At 34.0% G+C, this 25643-nt stretch overlaps 1 protein-coding gene across 5 annotated transcripts in view; it reads left to right on the top strand.

Annotated features, from left to right (window-relative positions):
* NCKAP1 (NCK associated protein 1) overlaps positions 1-21274 on the top strand; it is a 99811-nt gene extending 78537 nt beyond the window's left edge. For all 5 annotated transcript variants that reach the window (XM_032856074.1, XM_032856073.1, XM_032856076.1 and 2 more), the window contains 8 exons: positions 4510-4603; positions 11624-11706; positions 12330-12410; positions 16034-16127; positions 18094-18210; positions 18799-18908; positions 19287-19376; positions 20332-21274. In XM_032856074.1, coding sequence (XP_032711965.1) covers positions 4510-4603; positions 11624-11706; positions 12330-12410; positions 16034-16127; positions 18094-18210; positions 18799-18908; positions 19287-19376; positions 20332-20448 — 786 coding nt within the window. In that variant the 3' untranslated portion in view covers positions 20449-21274. The remainder of the gene's footprint in view (positions 1-4509; positions 4604-11623; positions 11707-12329; positions 12411-16033; positions 16128-18093; positions 18211-18798; positions 18909-19286; positions 19377-20331) is intronic.
* Positions 21275-25643: the final 4369 nt, after the last annotated feature.

The raw sequence follows: 25643 nt of genomic DNA, 5'->3' as shown, positions 1-25643 counted from the left end.
GAGCCTAGTACTGGAAGCCACTTTTGATCTGAAGACATTTGCTGATCCAGAAGCAACATTTGTAAGAGTAATATGTAGGTTTTATGGCCTTGTGGGGTAGGGGTGGGGAGTCTGTAATAAAAGCCATAGCCTGTCTAAAGTGAGGAGTGGGAAATCTGCTTAAATTCCTCCCCACCCTTTTTATACAGATAACCCAAAGGATTCTATCTCCAGGGTAATCATGAACTGGAAATGATTTGCCCCTCCTCAGGATATCCAGCTCTTTTGGTGTTGCTCATTTTGTCCAAGGATCTATAGTCTTAAACCTGGACTGAAGTTGTCCTAGATTAGTAGTACCACAAAGTGCTTGGCAGAAGCTAACAAATACTGTTTAGAGAAAGGTATCTTCATCATAGTTTTCAAATGATTCCTACAATCATTTTTCAAAAACAGTAACCTCCACTGAGAGAGGGGAAATCTGTCGGAGATTGAGTGTGGAGGTAGGAGGTTTAATACATCTGGCTGGCTGCCTTGGGTCATTTTCTGCCCCCTGCCTCCCTCCTGCCAGCTTTTGCTCCTGATTTGCAACTGTTGTCCTTGTTGGCATCACCTCTTAAGATGGTGAGAGGTGTGTAACAACTCCCAGTACAGACCTGTAATAACCCTCGTGTTTTCATCTTCAGGTCTTTCTTTCTGTGCCACTGCCTACAACTTCTGTGCCCTGCCTGGGTCCTAAAGCATGCATCAGCTTGCCTTCCATACTGTATCTCCCCTGCAGGAATTTGCTGGTCACATTTCTCACCTCTACTTATTCTTTGCTCCAGTTTCCATCTTCTGGAATTTTGTTGACATCTCTCATTTGGTCTTGTTTCCTATATTGTTTTCTTTTTTATTGTAGGTTTATTCTTTTTTATTCTTTTCCTTTCACTTCAGTGGATTTCTGGAAGAAGAGTTTTAGACATATGTATAAAATACTCAACATTTAAGCAACACCACATGGTTTACAAACTTATTTGAGCATAGGAAAAATTTTTTAAAGTGGTTCAAAAGATATGGATGTCTGCATATTTTCTAATATTACCAAATATCCCTCTGAAGATATTGTAACTCACACTCTTCGTATTAAAATATGATTATGCCTCTAATAGTATTTTGGTCTTTCTTTTTTTTTTTTTTCAAGTAGGCTCAACACCTAGCGTGGGTCTTGAACTCAAGATGCTGAGATTAAGAATCACGAGCTCTACCAACTGAGCCAGCCAGATGCCCTCCACTTTAGTCTTTAAATTAGTGCATAAAGGGGCATGTGGTTGGTTCCTCCAGGAGAGCATGTAGCTCTTAATCTCAGCATTGTGAGTTTGAGCCCCACATTGGGTGTAGAAATTACTAAAAATAAACTTTATGAGACTAGTTACATAAAATGTTTTGGGGGAAATTATAATATTTTTAAGATCATTTCTGTGATTCCTTAGCTTTTTTTCCCCTGTTTTTGTTTCTTAAAATTAATCGAAATTGGCATAAACTAAATATTTGGCAGCATGTTTTCTTTGTATCTTAAAGATGACATTCGTTGTTTTAATTTCTGTTTTAGCTTGGGACTTTTTTGTTGCGTAGAGTAAGTTTGTGTGTCAGAAAAAAAGGAGAACTTCTTTATATTTAATGATTGAGAATAAATCATGTGTCAGACATAGTCAACACTGTGCATGCATACTCACAGTAAAACGTGTTCATTGCTCTCTGGAGAAGAAAACAGCCAGTCTTCTTTCCTACTAAAATTCTTGAGGTGTTTCATTTGGTGGTGTGCCCATTGAGACAATGTCTCCTTCTAATCCTGCCAAAAGAATCGTTTTTGGCATTTTACAGATCAGTTCTTCTAGTTCTTCATAGAGCCTCCCCCCCCCCCAGTGAAGTAGGAAATTTAAATATGAATTTAACACTTTCTTACTAACTGAAAACCAAATTTATTTTTAGTACTCTTTATATGTTTTGCCTGATTTGTATTCACTAGTATTACTTCCGGCTTATAATCCATTGACCAGTGATATTAATCAGTGGCTTTAAAATGTTTAGAGAGCTCTGTTTTAGGATGCAATTGAGGGAGAAAAGAAAAAAAATTTAAATATGTGAACTATTTTTAAGTGGAGACAGTATTAACTTTTCTTTTCTCTCTTTTTTTTTTTTTTAAGGAATAACGTGCAAACAAATACTTTAGGGTAATGGTTCTTAAAGTATGGTCTTCAGATCAGCGGCAGCTGCATTACCTCAGAACTTGTTAATGATGCACAAGTTTTGCCTTTGGTTCTGCCTTAGACTTGCTGTATTAAAACCTGTGGAGACTAGGACCCAGCAATGTGTGTTTTAATTAATAAGTCTTCTAGATTGTTCCGGTACACTAAAAATCGGGAACCATTTCTTTAGGGATTAAGAGCATGGATTTTTAAATCAGATTTATCTAAATTCAAATTCTGAAATTCACCATTTAATATCTTTATAACTTTGGACTACTTACCTAATTTCTCCAAGCCTTAGTTTAGTTTCCTCAGTTGTAAAGTTGGAATATCACCTCTCTTGTGTAGAACAAGTAAATGGGGTTGTTTGTAAATTGCCTGGTATGAGAACTAAAAAGTGATTGTTGTATCCTTACCATTAAACAAATACTATAATTTTTGATTCTCAAACACAGTTATTCTGTATTAATGTTTCTGAAATTGTAGGGATCTTAAAGTCATAGGATTGGAAACATTGTGTCAGCTTACTTGGTAAAGTTTTCTTTTTTTTTTCTCTTAATGGCGTGTAGGTAATGGTGCATTTAAAACTCAGTGGTATCTGATTCAGTGATCTGTGTGGTATTATGTTCAAGGTATAGAAGCACTGTCAGGATTGAGCATGTATTTGAGTGTGTATTGATTGAATCAGGTTTTAGCCTGGGACAGGTATTGAATTGGCCCCAGGAGAAGTAGGCATTTTAATCATACATTGTAGAAGTTGGATTTAGCAAACAGATATGACTGGAAGTATATATTTGATTGGGAGCATAAAGAGAAATAATCTGAAGTACAGGAATACCTCATTTTATTGCACTTTGCATATACTGCAATTTTACAAGTTGTGGGTTTGTGGCCAACCCTATGTCCAGCAAGTATATTGGTGCTATTTCTCCAGTAGTATTTGTTCATGTCAGTGGCACATTTTGGTAATTCTTCCAATGTTTCATGCTTTTTCAGTATGATTATATTTATTATAGTGATTTGTGATCAGTGATTACGACTCAGAATGCTCAGATGATAGCATTTTTAGCAATAAAGTATTTTTTAATTAAGATATGTACATTGGTCTTTAGACATGCTGTTGCACATTTATAGACTGTAGTGTAGTGTCAGCATAACTTTTTGTATGTACTGGGAAACCAAAAAATTCATTTGACTCGCTTTGTTGCGGTATTTGCTTTATTACAGTGGTCTGGAACCGAATCTGCAATATATCTGAGGTATGCCTGTAATATCAAGTAACCTAAACAAAATTCATACTAGTATAGGAAAACTGATTTTTATAAATTTTCTGTATAGGTTTTCATCCTCCCTTAAATCAGTTATCATCAGCCTTTGGCTTATAACAAAACCCTCATGGCACTTTAACAATATGCTTGCTGTTAAGTCTTTGCAACCAGGCCTGCTAAATTGAAATATCTGAGGATGAAGCTTGGATTTGTATGTATTTTGAAATATACCCAGGCTTTATTCCTGGATATTTAAATATTACATCCAGGCTCTCCATATACATAGAGACATTATCTCTGCCGGAATCAAATTAATTATTTTTTCATTTTAATTTCAAACTTAATTACTTTTCCAAAGCATCTTTTAAGAAAAACATTCTTTAATGAGTTATACTTTCCTTGAATATTCTTTACTCCCTTCCCTTATTTGTAGCTCTTCCTTCTCTTCCTTTTTCTGTGGTCTCTGAAAGAGAAGGTAGATAGTTAACACTTCCATTTTATAATTTGTGTGGGAAATCTTGCTCTATTATAATCCCCATGAAGGAGTACATACATATGAAATAGTACAAAAGTTACTCTCCCTCTGATTGTATACATCCAGTGATGAACTGTAGGCTGTCTTTAACTGTAGGCTAGCTTTAACTTAAGCAAGTTGTTTTTATTTTGGTTGGAATTTATTGCTCTCTATATCTTCTTCAGTGTCTGTTTTTTATTATTGATGCTGTTCTGTGTCTAAGCATTAGATAATCCTTTATCCTACTGCTTATCTTTATTGCTTTTTCCTGAACCATCCTCTCCCTTCTTGAATTTGCAAATTGAAGAAAAACATTAATCCTATGTAAATAATTTTAAGATTCTTTTATTAAGCCAACAACAAAAGTATATAGCATAGAACATCTGGATTTCATGAATTGTATTTCCTACTTGCTGGATTATGATTTCCAAGCATGCTCTTATCTCATTAACACAAGGTGGTCTATGCTTAACCTAGGATCTTTATTTTTTTTTCTTTCTTTCTTTCTTTTTTTTTTTTTTAGAAACTTGTGGTGGAGAATGTTGATGTGCTAACACAAATGAGGACCAGCTTTGACAAACCAGACCAGATGGCTGCACTCTTTAAAAGATTATCATGTGGGTAACTCATGAAACTTTCTATAAACATTAAGAAGAGCTTGACATTCAGTATTTAGCCTTTGCTTAAACATAAATATAACTACTCCTAGCTTATGAAGAGAGCAGAAAATAGTTTCAGTCAAAGGATATTTTGAGTATATGGCTTATCTATTTCACATTTTTTTTACCATAGTTTTAATACTGTGTATCAAATATTTAATGGGTATTATCAATTAGTTCATAAACTCATTTAATACAAGTCTATTTAGACTAAAGGAGAATTAACTTTTGAGTCTGTAACTTTCTAAAAATCAACTTTATTGTAGTATAATTTGCATACAAAGAAATCTACACATGTAAGTGAACAGTTTGATGGATTTTTGTCAAATGCATATATCCATGTAACCGTTAACCACAGTCAAGACATAGAGCACTTCCATCACCTCAGGAAGTTCCCTCACGTCCCTTTGTAGTCAGTTTCTTGATATCCCCCAAACACAGATAAAAACTGATCTGATTTCTGTCACTGTAGATTAAATTTGCCTGTTATAGAACTCTACATAAATGGAATCACACAGTATATACTCTTGTGCCTGTCTTTTTTCACTTAATGTGTTTTTGAGATTCACCCAGCTATGTTATGTGAATCAGTAATCTGTTCCTTTTTATTGCAATCTAGTAGTCATTGCATGAAAATCTGAGCCTTACAACTAAAAAAAATTTGTTTTTAATGTCTTCTTGACATTGATTCCTTGTAGGAGGTATATTGTGCAATAGCACTGAGTCTTAAAAATTTATGAAAATATAGGTAACTATTTTAGGTGCACTTGAATTAATTTTATTTTCATTTGCTTTTGTACTTGAACTTGTATAATTAAAAATTATTCTGAAGTCATACTTCTTATTGATTCATTTAAAAGTTTTTCCAGCATTAAAAAATTAATGAAATACCGGGACGCCTGGGTGGCTCAGCGGGTTAAACCTCTGCCTTCGGCTCAGGTCATGATCTCAGGGTCCTGGGATCGAGCCCCGCATCGGGCTCTCTGCTCGGCAGGGAGCCTGCTTCTCCCTCTCTCTCTCTCGGCCTGCCTCTACCTACTTGTGATCTCTCTCTGTCAAATAAATAAATAAAACCTTAAAAAAAAAATTAATGAAATACCAAAAAGAAATCTTTGTATTTGAGAAAACCACAGTTTATTCTCCCAAATAAAAAGTAATCCTGAAAAAACTTAGAGCCATGTGTATATTTTACCTAATACTTCCCCCTTGATAATTTTCTTTTAAATGTTATGCAGCTATATAGAATTTTCAAAGTATAAAATGATTTAGAGAATCACTTTATTAGGCTGTCTTATCCAGCTTCAAAAATATAAACTTATATAATAAAAATTAGTATAAAATTAAACTACATGATAGGTTGCCTTATAGAACAGATCATTGTTGCCAAATTGGGAAAGCAACAAGCGAGTGATGAAACTTGTTGACCACATGGTAATGGTGGTAGAGCTGTACCAAAAGGGGGAAAGAGCATCATGTTTACTGTATGGTACTTTAAAAAATGAAATTAAAATTAAAAAAATGAAAATACTGATTTGGTAGTATTCTAGGGAGGTAGAGTATGATTAAATACTTAGAAGGAAATTATTTTTTAAATTTCTACCTGATCTCTTTTGTTCATTGTTTTACTGTATACTTACATCTACCAGTCTTGTTTTCTTTATTCTTAATTATTTTTTCCTGTTTCTCCTGTTTTTTAATACTCAGTTGACCACCCAGCCAGCCTAACTACTTAACTTCTTACTAGTACATAATATTTTGACTGTATCATCTGGTTAAAGGCATTTAATCCACTGCATTGTTCAGTGCCTGCTTACTGTTACTTTAACTCTCCTATTTGTGTAATTGAAACAAAATGGAATTTGTTAAAATTCCAAAGTTTGTACAATTTCAGAATAAAATCCATAACCCTTAATGGCCCATCTATATCAAATTTGCCTTCAAATAGAATTTATTTATTCTTTTTTGTGATTTGGAAACAAAAAAGTTCTGCTTGAGAATGGTTCATGTAGGGGAGTAGAGAAAGCTATTCTTTCAGTTGAAATATTTTTCAAAACACTCTTTTGTCTCAGATCCCCATCTTTGTGCCTCTTTCATCCCATATCCAGAGGTTGATAAATTTTTATAGCAGTCTGATTTTCATATTCAACAACTATATTCTTTTTAATGCCCTTAAAAAGCCATGTAATTTGTTAAAAGTAGCCCTAATTGGGGCACATATGGTACAGTCAGTTAAGCCTCTGACTCTTGATTTTGGCTCAGGTCATGATCTCAGAGTCCTGGGAGCCTGCTCTGCATCAGGCTCCATGCTCAGCACAGAGTCTGCTTGAGATTTTCTCTCCCTCTGTCCCTCCCATTCATGCTTGCTCTCTCAAATAAATAAATAAATCTTTAAAAAAATTGCTCTGAATTGGGAGGTAATCTGTAATTAATTTTCAGTTCTAAGACTTTTAAGCTATTTGAGCAAATTTAATACTGTATTGCTTCCTGTTTTCTGATAGTGTGTCTCTTGGGTCTAGGTTCATCACTTTATTGACTCCCTTATTATAGACCTTTATTTTTCTAGTTTTCCTTTAATAATTCTTCCTTTTTAAAATTCATTCCATTCACTTTAGCCCTGACCTTGCCACCATCTACAAATCTGTAAGTTGCCTCCAAAGACCTTCACTTTAGCAATACTTTGAATGTTATTATCACCTTAAATTGTTGCACTGATAAGATCCTGGATTTGAAACTTGACTCTCAGTTCAGTCATGTCTTCAAGCTTTTCCACTCCTTCACTCCTATTAAATTTTTTGTTCTACTCATTGAAACATTGATGTTTCTCTAGTTTTCTAATCAGCCTCTTCCTGGCTTTACTTCCTTACCCATTCTGGACTTTAAAACTTAGCGATTTTAATTGCATTCTCCTCTGTGCTATAATACCTTTAACTTTTTTTTTTTTTAAGATTTTATTTATTTGTCTGAGAGAGATACAGAGACAGAGATGGAGAGAGAGAGAGCACAAGCAGGGGAGAGGCAGAGGGAGAGGGAGAAGCAGACTCCCCGCTGAGCTGGGAGCCAGACATGGGGCTCTATCTTAGGACCTGGAGATCATGACCTGAGCCGAAGGCAAACGCTTAACCGTCTGAACCACCCAGCTGCCCCTTCTTTGACTTTTTGCTACATTCATCATTCTAAGCAATTTCCCTGATCCTAGAAAAATCTCCTGCTCCCTGGAGGCCAGATACTGTTTGTAAAGTAACACTTGTTAAAGTCTGTTGTTAAGCCTTCCTCTTATTCACTCTACCATTCTTCATATTGCTAAATTTTTGACTAGCTTGTATTCACTGTTTGTCTTCCCAGTTCTCTACTCTCAGTACACTATAATGTGGCTATTTGCCTGAAACCTTTCTGGAAGAGATCATTAATGACTACCCATTTTCAAAATCTGGTCCTCTTTCCTCTTATTCTACTTGATTTCTCTATAGTGTTTCTCTCTTTTATTCCCCTTTTTATTGAAATTTCATTCTCTTTATTTGTCAATACTTTTACCATTTTTAAGACTTCTTTTTAATAATCCTTTTGGGAAAATGTATCCAGTCTTATTTGTCAGTGTGTCTTTAAAGTATTCATCCCCAGCCTGACTCTCCTTATGGCGCTCCAGGCATTTAATACCAAGTGCTAATTTGATCAGAGTGTGGTCTGCGGACCAGAAGGAACAATCAAAAGCACCACATAGGAGTTTGTTAAGAACGTAAATTATTAGGGTTCCACTCCAGACTTACTGAATCAGTTTGTTGGGGCCCAGCATTATTCTGATTTGCACTGAAGTTTGAGAAATATTGTTAGATGTTTGACGCACAGTTACTTTGTAGCATCTCTGGAATAGGAATGATATTCTGATGGGAGATACAAATGGGTGGAGCGAGAAAGCCTGATACTCTTCTGTTATTGACTATTATATTACCTCCAATGCCACTCACCCAGTGATTCTCAGAGGGAAACTTGGTTATGCTATCTGACTTTTTTCCTGTCATATTCCATATCTAGTAGCTATGTCTTCCAGATCAGAGTTTGCAAGTTGGTGGGTCATGTTTGGCCCAAAGATTTTTAAGTTTATTGGCTCTGTGCTCCATTAAGTTAAAAACAAAACAAAACAAAACATTTTTTTGATCATTATTTTAAAAATGGATGATTTTGCATAAATATCCAAACTTTTGGTTTTCCCTCCCCCCAAATCCTGGACAGTATTTTGCCACATTGCAGGGATTGGCTGGAGCTAAGTAGCAGTTGCCTCCTTCAGAAATGTTTTTCTCCAGCTTTTCCCCCTCACTATTCTGTCTTTCACTTAGACTACTTCACTATTTTATGTTACCTGCTGTAGATACTGAAATTGTAACTCCTACTGCAGATGCCATCTCTTAAATGTGATGCCTGAATCTGTTCCTTTTATTCCCATGGTTCTCATTTAAGGCTTTGTCATTTCATGAACTACAATCTTGGTTTCCTAATGTGTTCAGTCTAACCCTCTCCTACATTCAGTTATATTTCCAAAGATTTTTTTTCATATCACTCTTTATATTTAAAAAACCCTGAACTACCTCCTCCTTGCTTAACTCTATCAAAATGGCATTCAAAAGCCATTATTTGGATAACCTCATATCCAGCCATTGTTTCCTCTCTTTCCCCCTACAATTTTTTGCTTGCCTGGCCTGAGATCCACATAGTCTCCACTCAAGTGGTAGTTCCTTGGGATATACTTTAGTCTGTTTGGGCTACTACAACAAAATATCGCACACTGGGTAGTACATAAACAACAGAAATTTATTTCTCATCGTTCTAGAGGCTGGAAGTTCAAGATCATGGTGCTGGCATGGTTGGGTGAGGGACCTCCTTAGGGTCGCTGACTTGTCGCTGTATTTTTGTCGCTGTATTTGCACATGACTGAAAGGGGAATAGGGTTCTCTCTGAAACCTCTATAAGGCAGTAATCAAGTTCATGAGACTTCACCTTCATGGCTTGAGCACCTTTCAAAGGCCCCACCTAATACCATCAGCTTTGGGGGCTTCAGTTTTTAATACATGAATTTTGTAGGGACATAAACGTTCAGAACATAGCAAGATGTTAATGGAAATTTTGGGGAATTAGAGGAAGTACCAGTGCTTAAAAAGATATGGCAAATAATCCATTAATGATAAGTTAAACAACAGTTCTTACAATGAAGTTTCTCAGAACTTTTAATGTGTCATTATTGTTATATATATTCAAGAGAAGGTTGTAGGATATAATTCTGGCAAAACTATTTGATTGAATTCTCAGTATCATCCCTTAGAAAATACATGATTATGCCACACTACTTATTTTCTGATTATTCACCTTATTTTCTGCATTCCTTTTTCTAGATTCCCTTTTGTTTTGTTCCCTGGCCTGGAATGCTTTTGTCTTCTCCTTTATGACCAACTTTGATAACATTTTCCCAGAGAAATAGTTCCTTTCATCCTTCTTTCTTCTCTCCTTTTCTGGATGGTAACATAGTCTCATTTCTTGAATAACCATTTCATTGAACGTCTAGTCTTCTGGGTCTCCGGCACTGTACTAAGTACCAGAGAAAGATAAAAAAATTGGTTGATTTGACTGGTTTCTGCTCATGTGGGAGGTATAACATATTTGTGCCTTACCTCATTTTGTTAACACTACTGTTTTAAGTCTCATCACATTTTGGCTTATATTATGGCTGTTGGTATGTTTTAATAAAAGATGGTATGGTCAGGGTTTAAGCAAACCACACAGGAGGTAGAAAGTCCAAACATTCTCTCCATTCCTGCTCCTTAAAGGTAACTATGGTTAATGGTTATCTATACATCTTTCTAGAGATTTGTTATATATATATGAACATATGTATGTATATACTGTTGACTCTTGAAACACATGGGGTTTAGGGGTGCTGATTCCCTGTGCTGTCAAAAATCTGCATGTAATTTTTGACTCCCTAAAAACTCAACTGCTAATAGCCTACTGTTTACTGGAAGCCTTGCTGATAAAATAGTTAACATATTTTGTATGTTATATGTATTATATACTATATTCTTACAATAAAATAAGCAAGGGAAAAAATATTATTACAAAAATTATAAGGAAGAGAATATATATTTACTGTATTTACCAAAGTAGAATCCATGTGTAAGTGGACCTGCACATTTCAAACCTGTGTTGGTTCATGGGTCAGTTGTCTATCTTTTTGTCTCATAAAATAGGGTTGTATTTTCTTAGTTTTCTTGACCGTTCATTTAGACTGTTAGTTATGGTCTAGTTTATTATTCTGTTTATATTTGTGTTCTTATTATACAGTACTATGCTTTGTATATTGGGAGTAATTCAATAAATGTTTGTTGGTTTTTTTTAAAATAGGAAGGTATTGATCCTTCCAATTCTAATTTCCTTTGATTTTGTTAACTAAGTTTTAATATTGAATATATCATAATAATTTTCAGAATAATGCTTTTTAACCAGAATGTGAATGATTAAATCATTTATAGTCATCAGCAACCTGGTCTTGCCCAAACTGCGAGTGATCTCAATAGCCATTTTTTTTTTCTTGACTCTCCACACCTCAACAGTTTAAGAGTTTAGCATCTCCAAGTTCTGGGACCATTTGAGGACTTAACTCCTGTCCACTCTGACAACTCCTCTTTCTCCCTTAGTCTCTCTCTCCTTCCTCCTACTTCTGCCATTTCTGAGAGGATTATACAGGTGGCTACTTAAATGATTATTTCAAGATTCTGGTGTACCATCTAAACCATTTTAAAGAATAGTATGTGCTCCATATGAAGTAAACTGTAATTTTCTTACTTTAATATCATTCAGTACTTTGCCCTCTTTAATTATTTGTTGTAATTAACTTGCTGTCATATCTTTTATCTTGGGAATTTTATGACTAGGAGTTTTCTTCAACGTTAAGGAAGAATTGAATTCATACTCTTCTCTTTTCTTCCAATTTAGCTGTTGACAGTGTCTTGAAGAGGATGACAATAATTGGTGTAATTTTATCCTTCCGATCATTGGCACAAGAAGCACTTAGAGATGTAAGAAACCATTTTAAGTACATATCCTATAGTTAAATAATCCCTTTTAATTTCCTAGAAATTAGATTACTTAAAATTCCAGTTTTCATAGTTATTATCAAATATATAGAAATAAGAGTTATTTAAACTTATTTTTTATTTTGGCATTGAAATTGGGGTGGGGATTTAGTTTGCCTGGATATTGTACTACTTTTTCAACTTTACTCTTCATTGAAGTGTTTTCCATTTCAGCTATATTCAGTTTGGCATTCTAAGTACTGTTCTTAGTACTTTAGAAAATCATGTGAAAATAAAATAGGTAAAATAATGATTGTGAAAACTAGAAGTAATTGAATGGTTACAATTAAATTTGGGGTTCACCATTTTTTTTTTTTAAGATTTATTTATTTGAGAGAAAGAGAGAGAGAGAGAGAGAGAGCATGCACAGGTAGGCAGAGCAGCAGGCAGAAGGACCAGGAGGAGCAGGCTCTCCGCTGAGCAGGGAGCCTGCTGCAGGGCTCCATCTCAGGACCCTGGGATCATGAGCCAAGCCAAAGGCAGCTGCTTAACCAACTGAGACACCCAGGCCCCTGGGGTTCATCATTTAAAAATAACAATGCATTTTTATTTGTTACCCTGCCTAGGTCTTATCTTACCACATTCCTTTTCTTGTAAGTTCAATTGAAGATTTCAAGGATCATATTCCAAGGGAAACTGATATGAAGGTAATAAAATTTCTATTTGGATTTTACAGTTTCTGAAATGAAATATTTGAGCTACATATGGAGTAAAATTTAATAAATTCAAAACTACTATGAAGTTTATATTTTAGAGTGATCAGTTATTATGCTTACGTTTGCAAATGCATCTTTGAGAGCTCAGCACCAAAATGCTACATAGGCATTTTCATCTTCCTTGATCACCTGTAGCAATGTAAAATGGGTTGGTATTGATCTTTTCTTATACTGATAACTGTTCATACATAAGCAGAATTAGACAAGCCAGTGAACTAAGAGTTGTTTTAGTAAAATTTAATCAATTTTTAAAAATTAATGTTAAAAGTCTTGTAAAAGGATGTCAGTTATAGGGTATAATTTTAAAAAAATTTAATACCCTGTTTTTAGAAATTAAAGAATATCAGTAGCCATATGTGAGTTTACAATTTTTGTTTTGAAAATATTTTGATTGTGAAATCCAACTCACTTGTATAACCCCATCAATAATTAACCAGTGGTTACACATCCAGTAAGTGACCTTATATGTATGTTTTCCAAGCTTTCATGTGTCTTGAAAAGATTTTATTTTCTGTTTCACATGTTTTGAAATGCACTGTCTGAAAAAAGTTATGTCTAAACTCTTTTGTATGACACTCAAGTTTTTTCTCAGATTGATGCTATTCACTTTCCCAGGCTTATTTCCCATGGCTTGTTCCATCCCTCTCCCATGCTCTTACCTTTCTTACTCTATCTTTCTCGTCATATGTATCCCATGAGGTAACTAGTTCTTCCTGTTTGCATTCTCACATCTGTTTGTTTCATCCTCTAATTTATTTTACCTGAAAATCCTGCCCTTTTCTAATTTCTGCCTTTTGAAGTCCTGCTTATCTTTTAAGGTCTGAGTCAATTGCTGTATTCTGAGAAACATTCCTTGATGCCCAGGCAGTAAAGGATTTCTTTTTTCTTATTATTATCAGAAAACTTTTTTGTTTATCCATTGTGGAGTTAAATATTTTCTGCTTCGTATTATAATTGTGCTTTTTCTCTTAAATTTTTACTAGATTGTAAACATTTTGAAGACCTTGTTTTATTTTTTTTGTCTCCTACAGTGCTTTACATAGTGTAAACATTTGAAATTAATGACTGCCCTATGATTTTATGTTTGAAAACCATGTGTGATTAGTGCAAACTTGTTAAATGGAAAAACTGTAGAAAAAAGTTAAGAAAACGGTAAAGATGAATCATTCCTTGAAAATACAATGGTGTATGGATTATGAGAGTATTCTGAGCAACCATCCAGTTCTCTCAGCACCCAACATAATTATGTTTAGTTTTTAGCAAACCTTTCTTTCTTTCTTTCTTTCTTTCTTTTTAAGATTTTATTTATTTATTTAAAAGACAGAGATCACAAGTAGGCAGAGAGGCAGGCAGAAAGGGTGGGGGGGGCAGGCTTCCCATTGAGCAGAGAGCCCGATGCGGGGCTCGATCCCAGGACCCACTGAGCCACCCAGGCGCCCCTTTAGCAAACTTTCAACAACACTTAATATTTTTTTTAAACTCATATATTTTTAACATTTATTTTTAACTGAAGTATAGTTGTTATACAATATTATACTAGTTTCAGGTGTACAACATTTATATACATTATGAAATGCTCACCATGATAGTGTAGCTAATATCTGTCACCATACAAAGTTATTACAACGTTGCAGTACATACAGCGACTTACTACCCAAAACATTGTTGACTGTATTCTCAGTCAACTTTCATTCATGTGATTCATTTTATATCTGAAAGATTTTACCTCTTCCCTTCATCTATTTGCCCAATCCCTCTCCCCTCTGGCAACCACCAGTTCTCCAAATATATATATTTTTAATAGCTTTATTGAGATATAATTCAGTTATCTTAAAATTTACCCATTTAAAGAATATAGTTCAGTGGATCTAAGTATAATCAAGTTTCTTGATATCCTGTCAATATTTGTTGTCTTAATTATAGCCATGCTAGTATGTATGAAATGGCATCTTATTGTTTTGTTGAAGATTTTCCTAAAATGATGAATGTTGAATACCTTTTCATGTGCTTATTGACTATTTGTGTATCTTCTTTGGAAAAATATCTCTTCATATCCTTTGCTTATTTGGATTGTTTGCCTTTTTAATTTTGAGTTGTAAGAGTTCATTATATATTCTGGATACAAGTCCATTAACATAGACATAATTTGCAAATCTCATTCTGTGGGTGGTTTTTTTTTTTTTTTCATTTTTGTAATAATGTCCTCTGTGGCACAAAAATTTTTAGTTTTGATGAAGTCCAGTTTGTCTGTTTTTCCTTTGATTGGCTTTCCTTTTGGTGCCCTAAGAAACCATTGCCTTTACCCAAGTCATAAAGATTTATACCTTCATTTTCTTCTAAGAATTTTATAATTTTAGCTTCTGTGTTTAGGTTTATGATCCATTTTGAGTTAATTTATGGGTTGGGAGCGAGTATTGAATCACACACAAAAAAAGTTCTTCCTTTTTAAAAAAAAAAAAAAAGACTGATTTATTTGAGAGAGTACGTGAATGAGCAGGGAGAGGGGCAAAGGGAAAGGGAGAGAATCTCAAGCCGACTTGCTGCTGACTGGGGGGCTTGATCTCACAATGCTGAGATCATGACCTGAGCCAAAATCAAGAGTTGGGCAATTAACTAACCGAGCCACCCAGGCGCCTCCCCCCAAAAATGTTTTTCTAGGGGGAAAAAAATAATGTTTTTCTAGAAAAAAAAAAAAAAAAGAAGAAAAAGTTTTTCTAGAAAAACAAAAATGTTTTTCTAGAAAATAAAAAATGTTTTTCTAGAACTCAATCCATGGCAATTTCCATTTACTTTAAGATACACAGTTTTACTTCGCATTTTATACTGAGGTTTTTTTGGTAGCAATAGCAAAGGCAACCAACTATGAAATTGGTTTTTAACTGAGGTATTGAGTAGTCAGAATACCATAAATACTTGAAATCGATATATGATAGCAAAAAGAATTATTTTAGTCATTAGAAATTTCTTTATCAGGCTTTACATTTATATTCCTTAAAAATCTCTTATGGGACCCCTGGATGGCTCAGTCAATAGGGCATGTGACTCTTGATCTCTGGATTGTGGGTTCAGGGTCCATGTTGGGCATTAGAGCTTGCTTTAAAAAAAAAATCTGTTATGAAGAGAATAATTTACCATATTTATAGCTATGATATGATGAGTCATTGAACCACCACAATTTTTCATAAGTAAGTATGAATATAAATATAAGTTGAGCAATTTTGATTCACTTTGTTCCTTTATTCGTCTCTTTTGGCTTGATATTTTTACATCTATGCTTCTAAGAAAAGTAATGTTAGTATGATTTTATTGGCATTTGCCACAGAGAGTATACAGATTTTCTTTGGCCTAACAATGGGAAGTTCTAATAAGCAGCACATCATAAAGTAATAACTCAATTTTTCATTGTAGGTTAGTTGTGCTGTAGTTGCTGTTTTCAGCCAAGTTTGAAATACTCTAGTGGATTCTAATTTAAAATGTCTTTTCTTACTAAAGTGAGATTTCTTAGAAATTTGCTAAAATATTTCTTACTCTGTAATTCTTAAATATTCTTTCAGGTTGCAATGAATGTGTATGAGTTATCATCAGCTGCTGGATTACCTTGTGAGATTGACCCTGCCTTGGTGGTAGCTCTCTCTTCACAAAAATCAGGTAAAATACATTGGTAAATATGTATTAGTCTTAGTTATAATTACCAGGGCAACACAGATACAGATGTGGTACTTATTTTTTAAATTCCTGCTTAATGTCAAATTTTTGGGGGGTGGGGTGAGTAGTTGGAATATAGCAATGCAGAAAAGACAAAAATCCCTGTCATCTGGAGCTTATGTTATAGTGTAGTCATCATACAGACAATATTTAAACCATAAGACTAGATGGAATTTCCAAGGTTAGTTAACATAGATGCGAAAGAAAGAGGATCAGGGTCTGATCCTTAGGACACTTTCAAATTTAAGAACTCAGGGAGAAGGGGAGGAACTACTAAAAAAGAAACCGAGAAAGAAGGATGGATGAAAGAGAAGGAAAACTAGGAAAGAGGCACTTCCAGGAAAGTGGGGAGGGAATGATCAGCTATGTAGAACTAATGGGTAATGCTGCTAAGAAGAGCGGCAGTGGAATTTTTGGAACAAAATGCTGAATAGAGAGGGCTTAAGAGAGAATAGGAGAAAAGGAATGGGAAATAATAAGTATAAAACAACTCCGTCAAAGAGTTTTACTGTAAAGGGGAACAAAGAAATGAAATGACAGTAGCTAGAGGCAGGAATAAAATCAAGAGGATTTTTTTCAGGTGACAGAGTCACAGAATTTGTATACTGATGGAGATGGTCCAGTAGGTAGCATAATTGGTATCTAGGAAAGAGTGTCTTATTTTCACTGGACTAGAGTTGTTTACCATGAATCAGTGCATCATTGTGTTGTGTTAAACATTTAAAAGATTTTAAAACTAGCTCTCCGAAATGTAGTACCCAGAATGTTCTAGATATTTCTAGATTTGTCTACAAAGTAAATAACATTTTATCTATTTCTAATACTAAAATAACCATCCCTGTCCTCTTGTATGTAGCATGTTTGTCTGGGTTCATTAGTTCTTTTTTTTATTTAACATTCCTTTTTGTTTCATCATTCATGCATTATGTTAATTATAGTCACATGGGTAATTGCCACTATTACTCATTTGGCTACAACTATATTTTTCTTTTTTTTTTTTTTAAAGATTTTATTTGTTTATTTGACAGACAGAGATCACAAGTAGACAGAGAGGCAGGCAGAGAGAGAGATTGGGAAGCAGGCTCCCTGCTGAGCAGAGAGCCCGATGCGGGACTCGATCGCAGGACCCTGAGATCATGACCTGAGCCGAAGGCAGCGGCTTAACCCACTGAGCCACCCAGGCGCCCCTACAACTATATTTTTCATAGCCAAATTTTTAAAACATGTTCTGGCTCTTAAGTTCAGTTCTTACATGTATATGGTAGGTGAATAATAGAATAACTGGAATTTCCCAGGTACCAGACTCAACTGCCTAGGTAACCCTACAATTTTAATACATGTTATAATAAATATTTTAGAAAGGATTATGTCTTAAAAGACTTATGGCAGTGCTAGTTATTTTCATTTTATCATTGGTGCCTTCTGTCTTCTAAAATAGGTTGGAAATCTAGTCCACTTTCCACATTTATATCTTTTAAATACTAATAGTAAACTTCAGATCACATTTACAAAAAAAATAAGGCTTTTTTTGATGATTTCATAGAGTCATTTATGTGATAATTTTCTAAACTGTAGTACACAGAATATTCTTATAAAATAATTTATCAGTTTTCAGTTAGGAAATTTTAGGATTCCACTTATCCTAATCATATTTTTTTGCCCTATAATCTTAAAATTAAAAATTTTATTTTGCCTCAGTGTTTTTTTTAGAGGTCCTTGAATTATGTTTGGGTAGTTGATAATAGCTAATAATAATGTATTTTACTTATGTATCACTTATAACAAAGTTGTGATTAGTTCTGTAGAAGCTCAGTATAAAATTTGAAATTTGCATTTTCTGGTTTAGATTGATAGCTCTTAACTAATCTTGAAGAAATACCTTGGATTTATTTTTAATTTTCTCCCTTAGAAAACATAAGTCCGGAAGAAGAATATAAAATTGCCTGCCTCCTTATGGTCTTTGTGGCAGTTTCTTTGCCAACATTGGCTAGTAATGTGATGTCTCAGTATAGCCCTGCTATAGAAGGTAATGGTTTAAAATTGCTTTGGTAATGAAAAAGTCAAGAGTTTTGATATAATAGATACTCTTCAAGTAATTAATGTTCATTTATAATAGAATGTAGATGAGCTTACTAGCCATTCACTAGCTTTATAACCTCGAATAATTGACTTTTCTTTTTCAAAAGCCCCAGTTTGCTGATAAATGAAACACGTATGTGTGAGCTTTTGGGTGCCTGAATGTGTGTGGCAGGGAATGATGAAGGAGTATCCAACTCTTAAAATTATTTTAAAGATTGAATGACAAAATGTAAAGCAGCTAAGAACATCTTTTTTAGTTTCAGAGACAATATAAAATTGATATATGATTTCTCTTGGGATTTTTTGAAAATTTGCCTGTTTAATACAAACATCATTCATTGCTTTTTTGCTATAATATTTTTAAAAGCACTAATCCTCATAAAAATGAAAGGAGAGCAAGGCAGGTAATCTCCCAGTTCTTAATAATGTCACTATTTATGTAGATTGTGATGTGATTAAAGACTTGCTGTTTACATATTCTTTGAAATTTTGGGGTCATGCAGAAAAACTAAAAACCCTATTTGCACTTTCTCAGGGCACTGCAACAACATACATTGTTTGGCCAAGGCCATCAACCAGATCGCTGCAGCTTTGTTTACAATTCACAAGGGAAGCATTGAAGACCGTCTTAAAGAATTTCTGGCGGTAGGTATAGTCAAATAGCAGAGCTTGTGATGTTTTATAAGGAAAATTAAAATGGTAACTTCAGATATAACAGAATAAATTCTTTTTTTTTTTCCCTCTGTAAGGAGGACCAGGTGAAGAAGGCAGGCATTAAAATCAAGGAGCCGGTTAGCATATTTTTCCCTTAGAAATCTCTCATTTCTAAATCTCTGCAATATGACCTTTTTTTTTTTTTTTTTCCTAAGCGGATCTTTGGGCTGCCTTGAATTTTATTATGAATTATCTTATATATAGACACTGAATGATTGAAATGTATTATTTTAGGTTAAAGCATAGTGAAAATAAGTAACTTATGAACATTTCATTAAATCTTTCTTAAAATGTTTATATACTTTTAAGCTTGCATCTTCCAGTCTACTGAAGATTGGCCAGGAGACAGATAAAACAACAACAAGAAATAGAGAATCTGTTTATTTACTGCTAGATATGGTAAGTCTCATTTTATTTTTTATTAACAAGAACATTCTTGATAGTCTTCTTGGCATGTAGTGTTTAAATAACATTATGAGCTGAAGTACCTTCTGTTCAGTCCACTCAAGCTACACACTTTCTAAATACCACTTGAAAGACTAACATTACTTGTATTTTACCATATGGTAATCATACCAGGAAACAACAGAATGAAAGATAAGTATTACCTATTGGATATTCTTTTATAAATAGTTTTTTAACCACCTGGGAATCAGTTAAGGCCTTATATTTTCCTAGTGTGTCATATTCAACTCTTCTAGTTTTTCTGAATTTTCTACATTTTGACTCTCTTCCACCCATCTAATACAATTTGCTGTGATTCTCTCAGCCTGGCCAGTTCTTTCTTTTCACTGTCTGAACCAGCTATGCTTGCTTCTACACTGTGGCTCTTCCCTCACTTAGAGTAATTTCCTTTTCCTGCAGAGATCTGTATCTGTCCTATGATTTGGCTTACCCCATAGCTAAAATCTTTTTCTAGATAGACTTTCCTGATTACTGTGGCTCACATTAATCTTCATCCCTTTTGAACTCCTCTAGCTTTCCACTTAATTACAGTTGGTTTTATGTTTGATTTGGCTTTTTGGCTTAATCTTAGGAACCCAGTTAAACTTGATGCTATGGACCATATTTTAAATATGTTTATATTCTTTTATATGTCTAGAATATAGTTGAGGGCAAATGAAAGTGCTCAATCTGTTCTTATAATTAGTAGACTTAATTGAAAAGTGGTGATTTTAAAGATTTTGACAGCAAAATACTGGCACATTTATATCTCACGTTTTAAAGTAAAAAGAAAATAATTTTCTAACTATTTCTAGTAAGAACAGTATAGAAATTATGATTTAGTGGCTGTGAGTAAGTGTTCCGATTACAAATAATTTCAATTCTGTGATGCATTTTTGCTACTTTTCAGATTGTGCAGGAATCCCCATTCCTGACAATGGATCTTTTGGAATCTTGTTTTCCTTATGTCTTGCTGAGAAATGCATACCATGCTGTCTACAAGCAAAGTGTTACATCTTCTGCATAAAATCATAAAATATCTACTTATTGAAGACAAGCACGCATTTTTTGTTGCTCTGGTTTTACCTGTAAACTGTGGAACTATTTTACCTTAAGGCTGAAAAACAGTTTTGTGGATTATAAATTTCTTTCATACGGTTGTATTTCTGATCATTTGTTTCATTTAATATGGTTGTACTACAGTATACTTGGTTGATTTAGGTTTCATATTCACTGAATTCACTAAAGTTATTCCTATAATTTTAGAATTTCATTGTTTGTTTGAAAAACATACATTATCTCTATGTTTTTGATATTTGAAAATGAAAAAAAATCTTTGCTTGTTTATTTCTGAAAAAGAATTGTATTTAGTGATTATTTTAGATAGTGATATTATAGCATTCATCTGTGTATAAATTATTTCATATAGGGAAGAGTTCTGATCTGTACCTATGGTTCTTATTGAAAACAAAACTGGATGTGCATTTCTGTGATGTTATGAATACATTTCTACTTTATTTTGAAACATTTGCCAAACTAAATACTGTAACACTGTATAACATTAAAAATGTTAAAGGACTGCTTAACATTAGAAGCAGACTATGTCCGGAAATTCTAAAACAGCAGCATATGTTGTTGCTTGTATAAAGCCTGGTGATAATTTTTAGACTAACTTCCATGGTGCCCTACTGGCATTAGCACTACCATTGTACCCTGCTGTATAATAAACAATCTTAGACATTTATCAACTGTTGATACAAATGTTAGTCCCTAACCACTTTTTATATGTTTTAAATTTTTGAAATTCAAGTGTACCTGCCATAACATAAAATAAACACTAGACTGTATCACATTTTGAATTATTTCTTTAATTTTGGATCTCCAGAAATTTATTCAATATGAATATTTTAGTTTCAATTTAGTTTAAAATAAGCTTTAGTTTAGGAATGTCTAAATATAGCATTTGATACTAGGTCAGCTGGAACAAAATTTGATGAAATATTTTGAAAAACATTCCACTGGGAAAAAAATTTTAAATAAATATAATTGGAAAATAAAATTACGTAACATTTTTTAAGAATTAAGAACTAAAAGGAAACTCATGTGCCATCAGCTTGCAGTTGTGTATGTGACCAAATGGACAGAGTTACTTGAAAGAATGGGAATAAAATGAATGATATGAAACTATAAAATGTTGTTGAGAACTACATCAGTCAGTAATGAATGGAAAAGACTTATTGCTTAGGGGTTGGCATGGTGGGCAGAGCAGCTCATTTTGTTTAAAAACTAACCAAATGTTTTGTTCTTTGATTGGCGTTATAAAGACTACTTCTCAGCAGCTTTGTATCTGGGTCTCAAATAGAGCTTTTGCTCACAGCTTCTTAAGCAAAAATCTCAAAGAGAAAAGAAAGCTACTATGAACAGTTATATAATGTTCTTCTTTGTTCAGATACAAAGAGTAGAATGAAATTGAGGTGCCACAAGATAATCGTGTTGCTATTTTGCATATGATTTTTTCCAGTCTATACTTAAAGCAGGGAATAGTTATCACTATCTGTTGGGAATTTTTAGTAGTTCAGTGAGGATTTTTGAAAAGGGAAGGAATTTTCTGGGTTGCCTGGGAGGCTCAGTTGGTTAAATGTCTGACTCTTGATTTGGGCTCAGGTATTGATCTCCAGGTCCTGTCTGGGATTGAGTCCAGATCAGTCTCCACACTCAGTGGGGAATCTACTTGAGGATTCTCTTCCTCTCCCTCTGCCTCTCCCTTCATTTGCATGTGCTCTCTCTTTCTCTCTCTTTCAAAATAAATCTTTTAAAAAGAAGGAAAGAAATTTTTTAATGGAGTGGTTTTATAGACTTGAAATAGCCTTATGACTCAGTGAACAGTTGAAATTAAATTGCTTGTTTTGAAATATTAGTATCCTAGGGTGATAGTAACTTGTTGGTAATGATACCCCAAGAGGTAAAGTAGGTATTTGAATTCATGCACTTAGATTGGTAATGTGGTAGGCCATAAAGATGTCCATATGCCATTATTTAACCCTGTTTAGGCCAAGAAAAGATGGCTCCTTCATAGTCATGTGAAGTTTTTCTTGCCTGTTTTTTTCTCATATACCCAAACTGACTGGTGTAGTATCTGATTATTCTTTGAAGACAATCTTTCTTTCAAAAAAAAGGACAAAAAAAAAAGACAAAGGTAACTTGGAAAATTAAAAGTAAACCATGACAGTACTATTTCTAACATTTTGTTTGTCCTAACTTTTTTTTTGTCTTAATGTTTCTTATTCTAAACTTTACAGCACACTGTTTTTACTGTTTTCTGTACCATCATGTCATGCCATGAATGCGAGTCCTATACTCTGCTATTTCACTCAGCAATAGAAGATATCTTTGATTTTTTTCTTCAATGCCTCATATATGCCATGACTAATTTAGTAATTTAGTGAACATTTAGGAAATTCCTCATTTTTCATTTTAAATATCTTCTATCTATATCTTGGTGAATTTGGCCTATTATCTCCTTAGGATAATTTCTCTCAAGTAAGATTGCTTGGTGGAAGGATGTACAAATTTTATTTTATTTATTTTATTTTTTAAAGATTTTATTTAGTTATTAATTTGACAGAGATCACAAGTAGGCAGAGAGGCAGGCTCCCTGCTGAGCAGAGAGCCAGATGCCGGGGCTTGATCCCAGGACTCTGGGATCATGACCCGCAGTCGGAGGCAGAGGCTTAACCCACTGAGCCACCCAGGAGCCCCAGGATGTACAAATTTTAAACTTTGATACATAATATTAGTTCCCAATAAGATTATAATAATCCAATAAGATTATATCAGTTTTACTCCTATAATTGTGTGACTATAATTTCCTCTATTACTGCTAATCCATATCTTTGCCTCTTCAGAAAGGGAGACATTTTGTTTTAATTTGCATTTCTTTATTAGAGAGGTGAAATATGTTTCTTGTGTTAATTGGTTATTTTTATTTCTTTAATGAATTACTCATTTTCATTCTTTTTGTTACTTTCAAGTGGTGTTTAAAAGCTTTTTAGATACTAATTGAACACTTACTGGCATATGTAAAAAAATTTTGGTACATACAGTTAGGGTTGAAAACAGCTCCCATACAATCTTGAGTATAGTGATATGGCTATTAAAATCTACTAATAGTGCATAGTAATTAACATTAGGATGCAGCTACTTTGATAACTGAATTTTAATTGAGTTTTAGAAGTACAGGATATTTATTTCTAAGTCTATGTTAAGAATAGCATTCATATAAAAAGGGTATATATATATGTATATGTTAAAAAATGAAAAGATGTGCAATTTAAATATATGAACTTAAGAATCAATTGAAATTATGGTGAGATTGTAATTCCTTTATTCTATTAAATAGGTATAAAATAAATTATATATTAAGCTAATTCAGAGAGATTTTGTTTGTGTGTTAGATACTATATATAGGAGAGTGTGTATATAGCAATTTTTAACCTCATTCCTCAGAGATGTCATTTTAAAAACTGTTTTCAATAAAAACATTTGCCAATCAGAAGGCAAAAAGTTGGAAGACTTCCTTTGCCTTTCATACTAATAGCCTGGTGTACATCATTTTTTAAAGAGAAAGAAAAAAGACCAGAAAGAACTTAAGTGCTTTCTTTCTAAATTAGTAAAATTAATATTAGCCTTTGTCTTTTCATTATATCCTCTAAAGTTCGTTTGTAAAGCTCTTTATATTTTAATGTGCTTGGTAAAATTGTTTGTATCATTCATTTCACCCCAGACTTCATTTTGTGGAAAGTTTTTCATTTTACAAAATGATTGTGAACCCAGGTAAAGTGGCCTTTTTGTTTTAAAGGGTTTTTTTTGTTTGTGTTTTGTTTTGTTTTGTTTTGTTTAGAGCTAGAGAGCAGGGGGAAGAGCAGAGGGCAGGGACAAGCAGATTCCATGCTTAGTGTGGAGCCTGATGTGGGGCTCCGGCCTAAGCCCCTGAGATCAAGACCTAAGCGGAAATCAAGAGTCAGATGTTTAACTGACTGAGCCACCCAAGCACCCCTAAAGTGGCCTTTTGTTACTAAAAATATAAATATAAATATATAAAATAATATATATATATAAAATAATATAAATATTATTTTAAATGTAAATTAGATAATTCTTTGTGAAGAAAAAGTTGCCCTACCTGTTATTTAGCCATCTGTAATCCTTGCCTTTATGGGTTGTACTAATAGAGAAAATCTGGTCACAAACTGTTCTCCAATTCAGTCAATTTGAGCATATGTCTGTACAATTGGGATGAAAAAGATGTGTAAGGTCTTGCACCTCCCTTCTGGGAGCTTAGAGTGAACTTTGCTGTTATGTCATATTTTAATCAGCTAATAGTTCTGCTAGTGTTGCCAGTTTCTTAACCCAGGAAGGATGGAAAAAATTCCAAAGTTCGGTGGAATAGGACTAGGATCCTGGTAGTTTATTCTGGAAAAAAGGCTTCTAGGAATGTCAACACAGAATAAACCTTTTAGAATCTAGAAGTAAGGAAGAGTTATTTGAGCCAAAGTTAGGGCAGCTGCTGGGGAAACAGTCTTCACGGTCAAGAAAGTGCTCCAGAAATGAATAGTTTTTACAGGGTTACACATATATATATATATTTTAAGATTTTATTTATTTATTTGACACACACAGATCACAAGTAGGCAGAGAGGCAGGCAGAGAGAGAGAGAGGAGGAAGCAGGCTCCCTGCTGAGCAGAGAGCCCGATGCTGGGCCCGATTCCAGGACCCTGGGATCATGAGCTGAGCTGAAAGCAGAGGCTTTAACCCACTGAGCCACCCAGGCGCCTGGGTTATATACTTTTTACATCTTAGAAAAACTCAGAATAGTATAGATTAGTACATAGGCAGGAATCATGAGGTTTACCATAAAGGAATGCAGAGAGTAGGTGCACTGATCGCTATCTCAAGGATGGTTTTCCCTTAGGTTACCCATTCATAGAGTAGATGTACCATGCATGTGTGGTAGGCCATAAATCGAGCTTTCAGTTTGAGCAAAGATTACATATAGTCATGGTGACTTAGGAATCTAAAAATGGCTTCCCTTGTCTATCAGGCCTTTTGAGAGTTTTTCACTCATCACATGCAGGAGAAGGTTAAGTCCAAAAAAAATTCAGAGCTTAGCTTTGTGTGTTAAACTTTGTGTGTTATACTTGACATGGTGCTGTGGTGATAGT

Source organism: Lontra canadensis, unplaced genomic scaffold (genome assembly GCF_010015895.1).
Source record: "Lontra canadensis isolate GAN:19392208 unplaced genomic scaffold, GSC_riverotter_1.0 scaffold11, whole genome shotgun sequence".
NCBI classification, from domain to species: Eukaryota; Metazoa; Chordata; class Mammalia; order Carnivora; family Mustelidae; genus Lontra; species Lontra canadensis.
The sequence above is the reverse complement of the archived record's forward strand: the minus strand, read 5'-3'. Positions and strand labels throughout refer to the sequence as shown.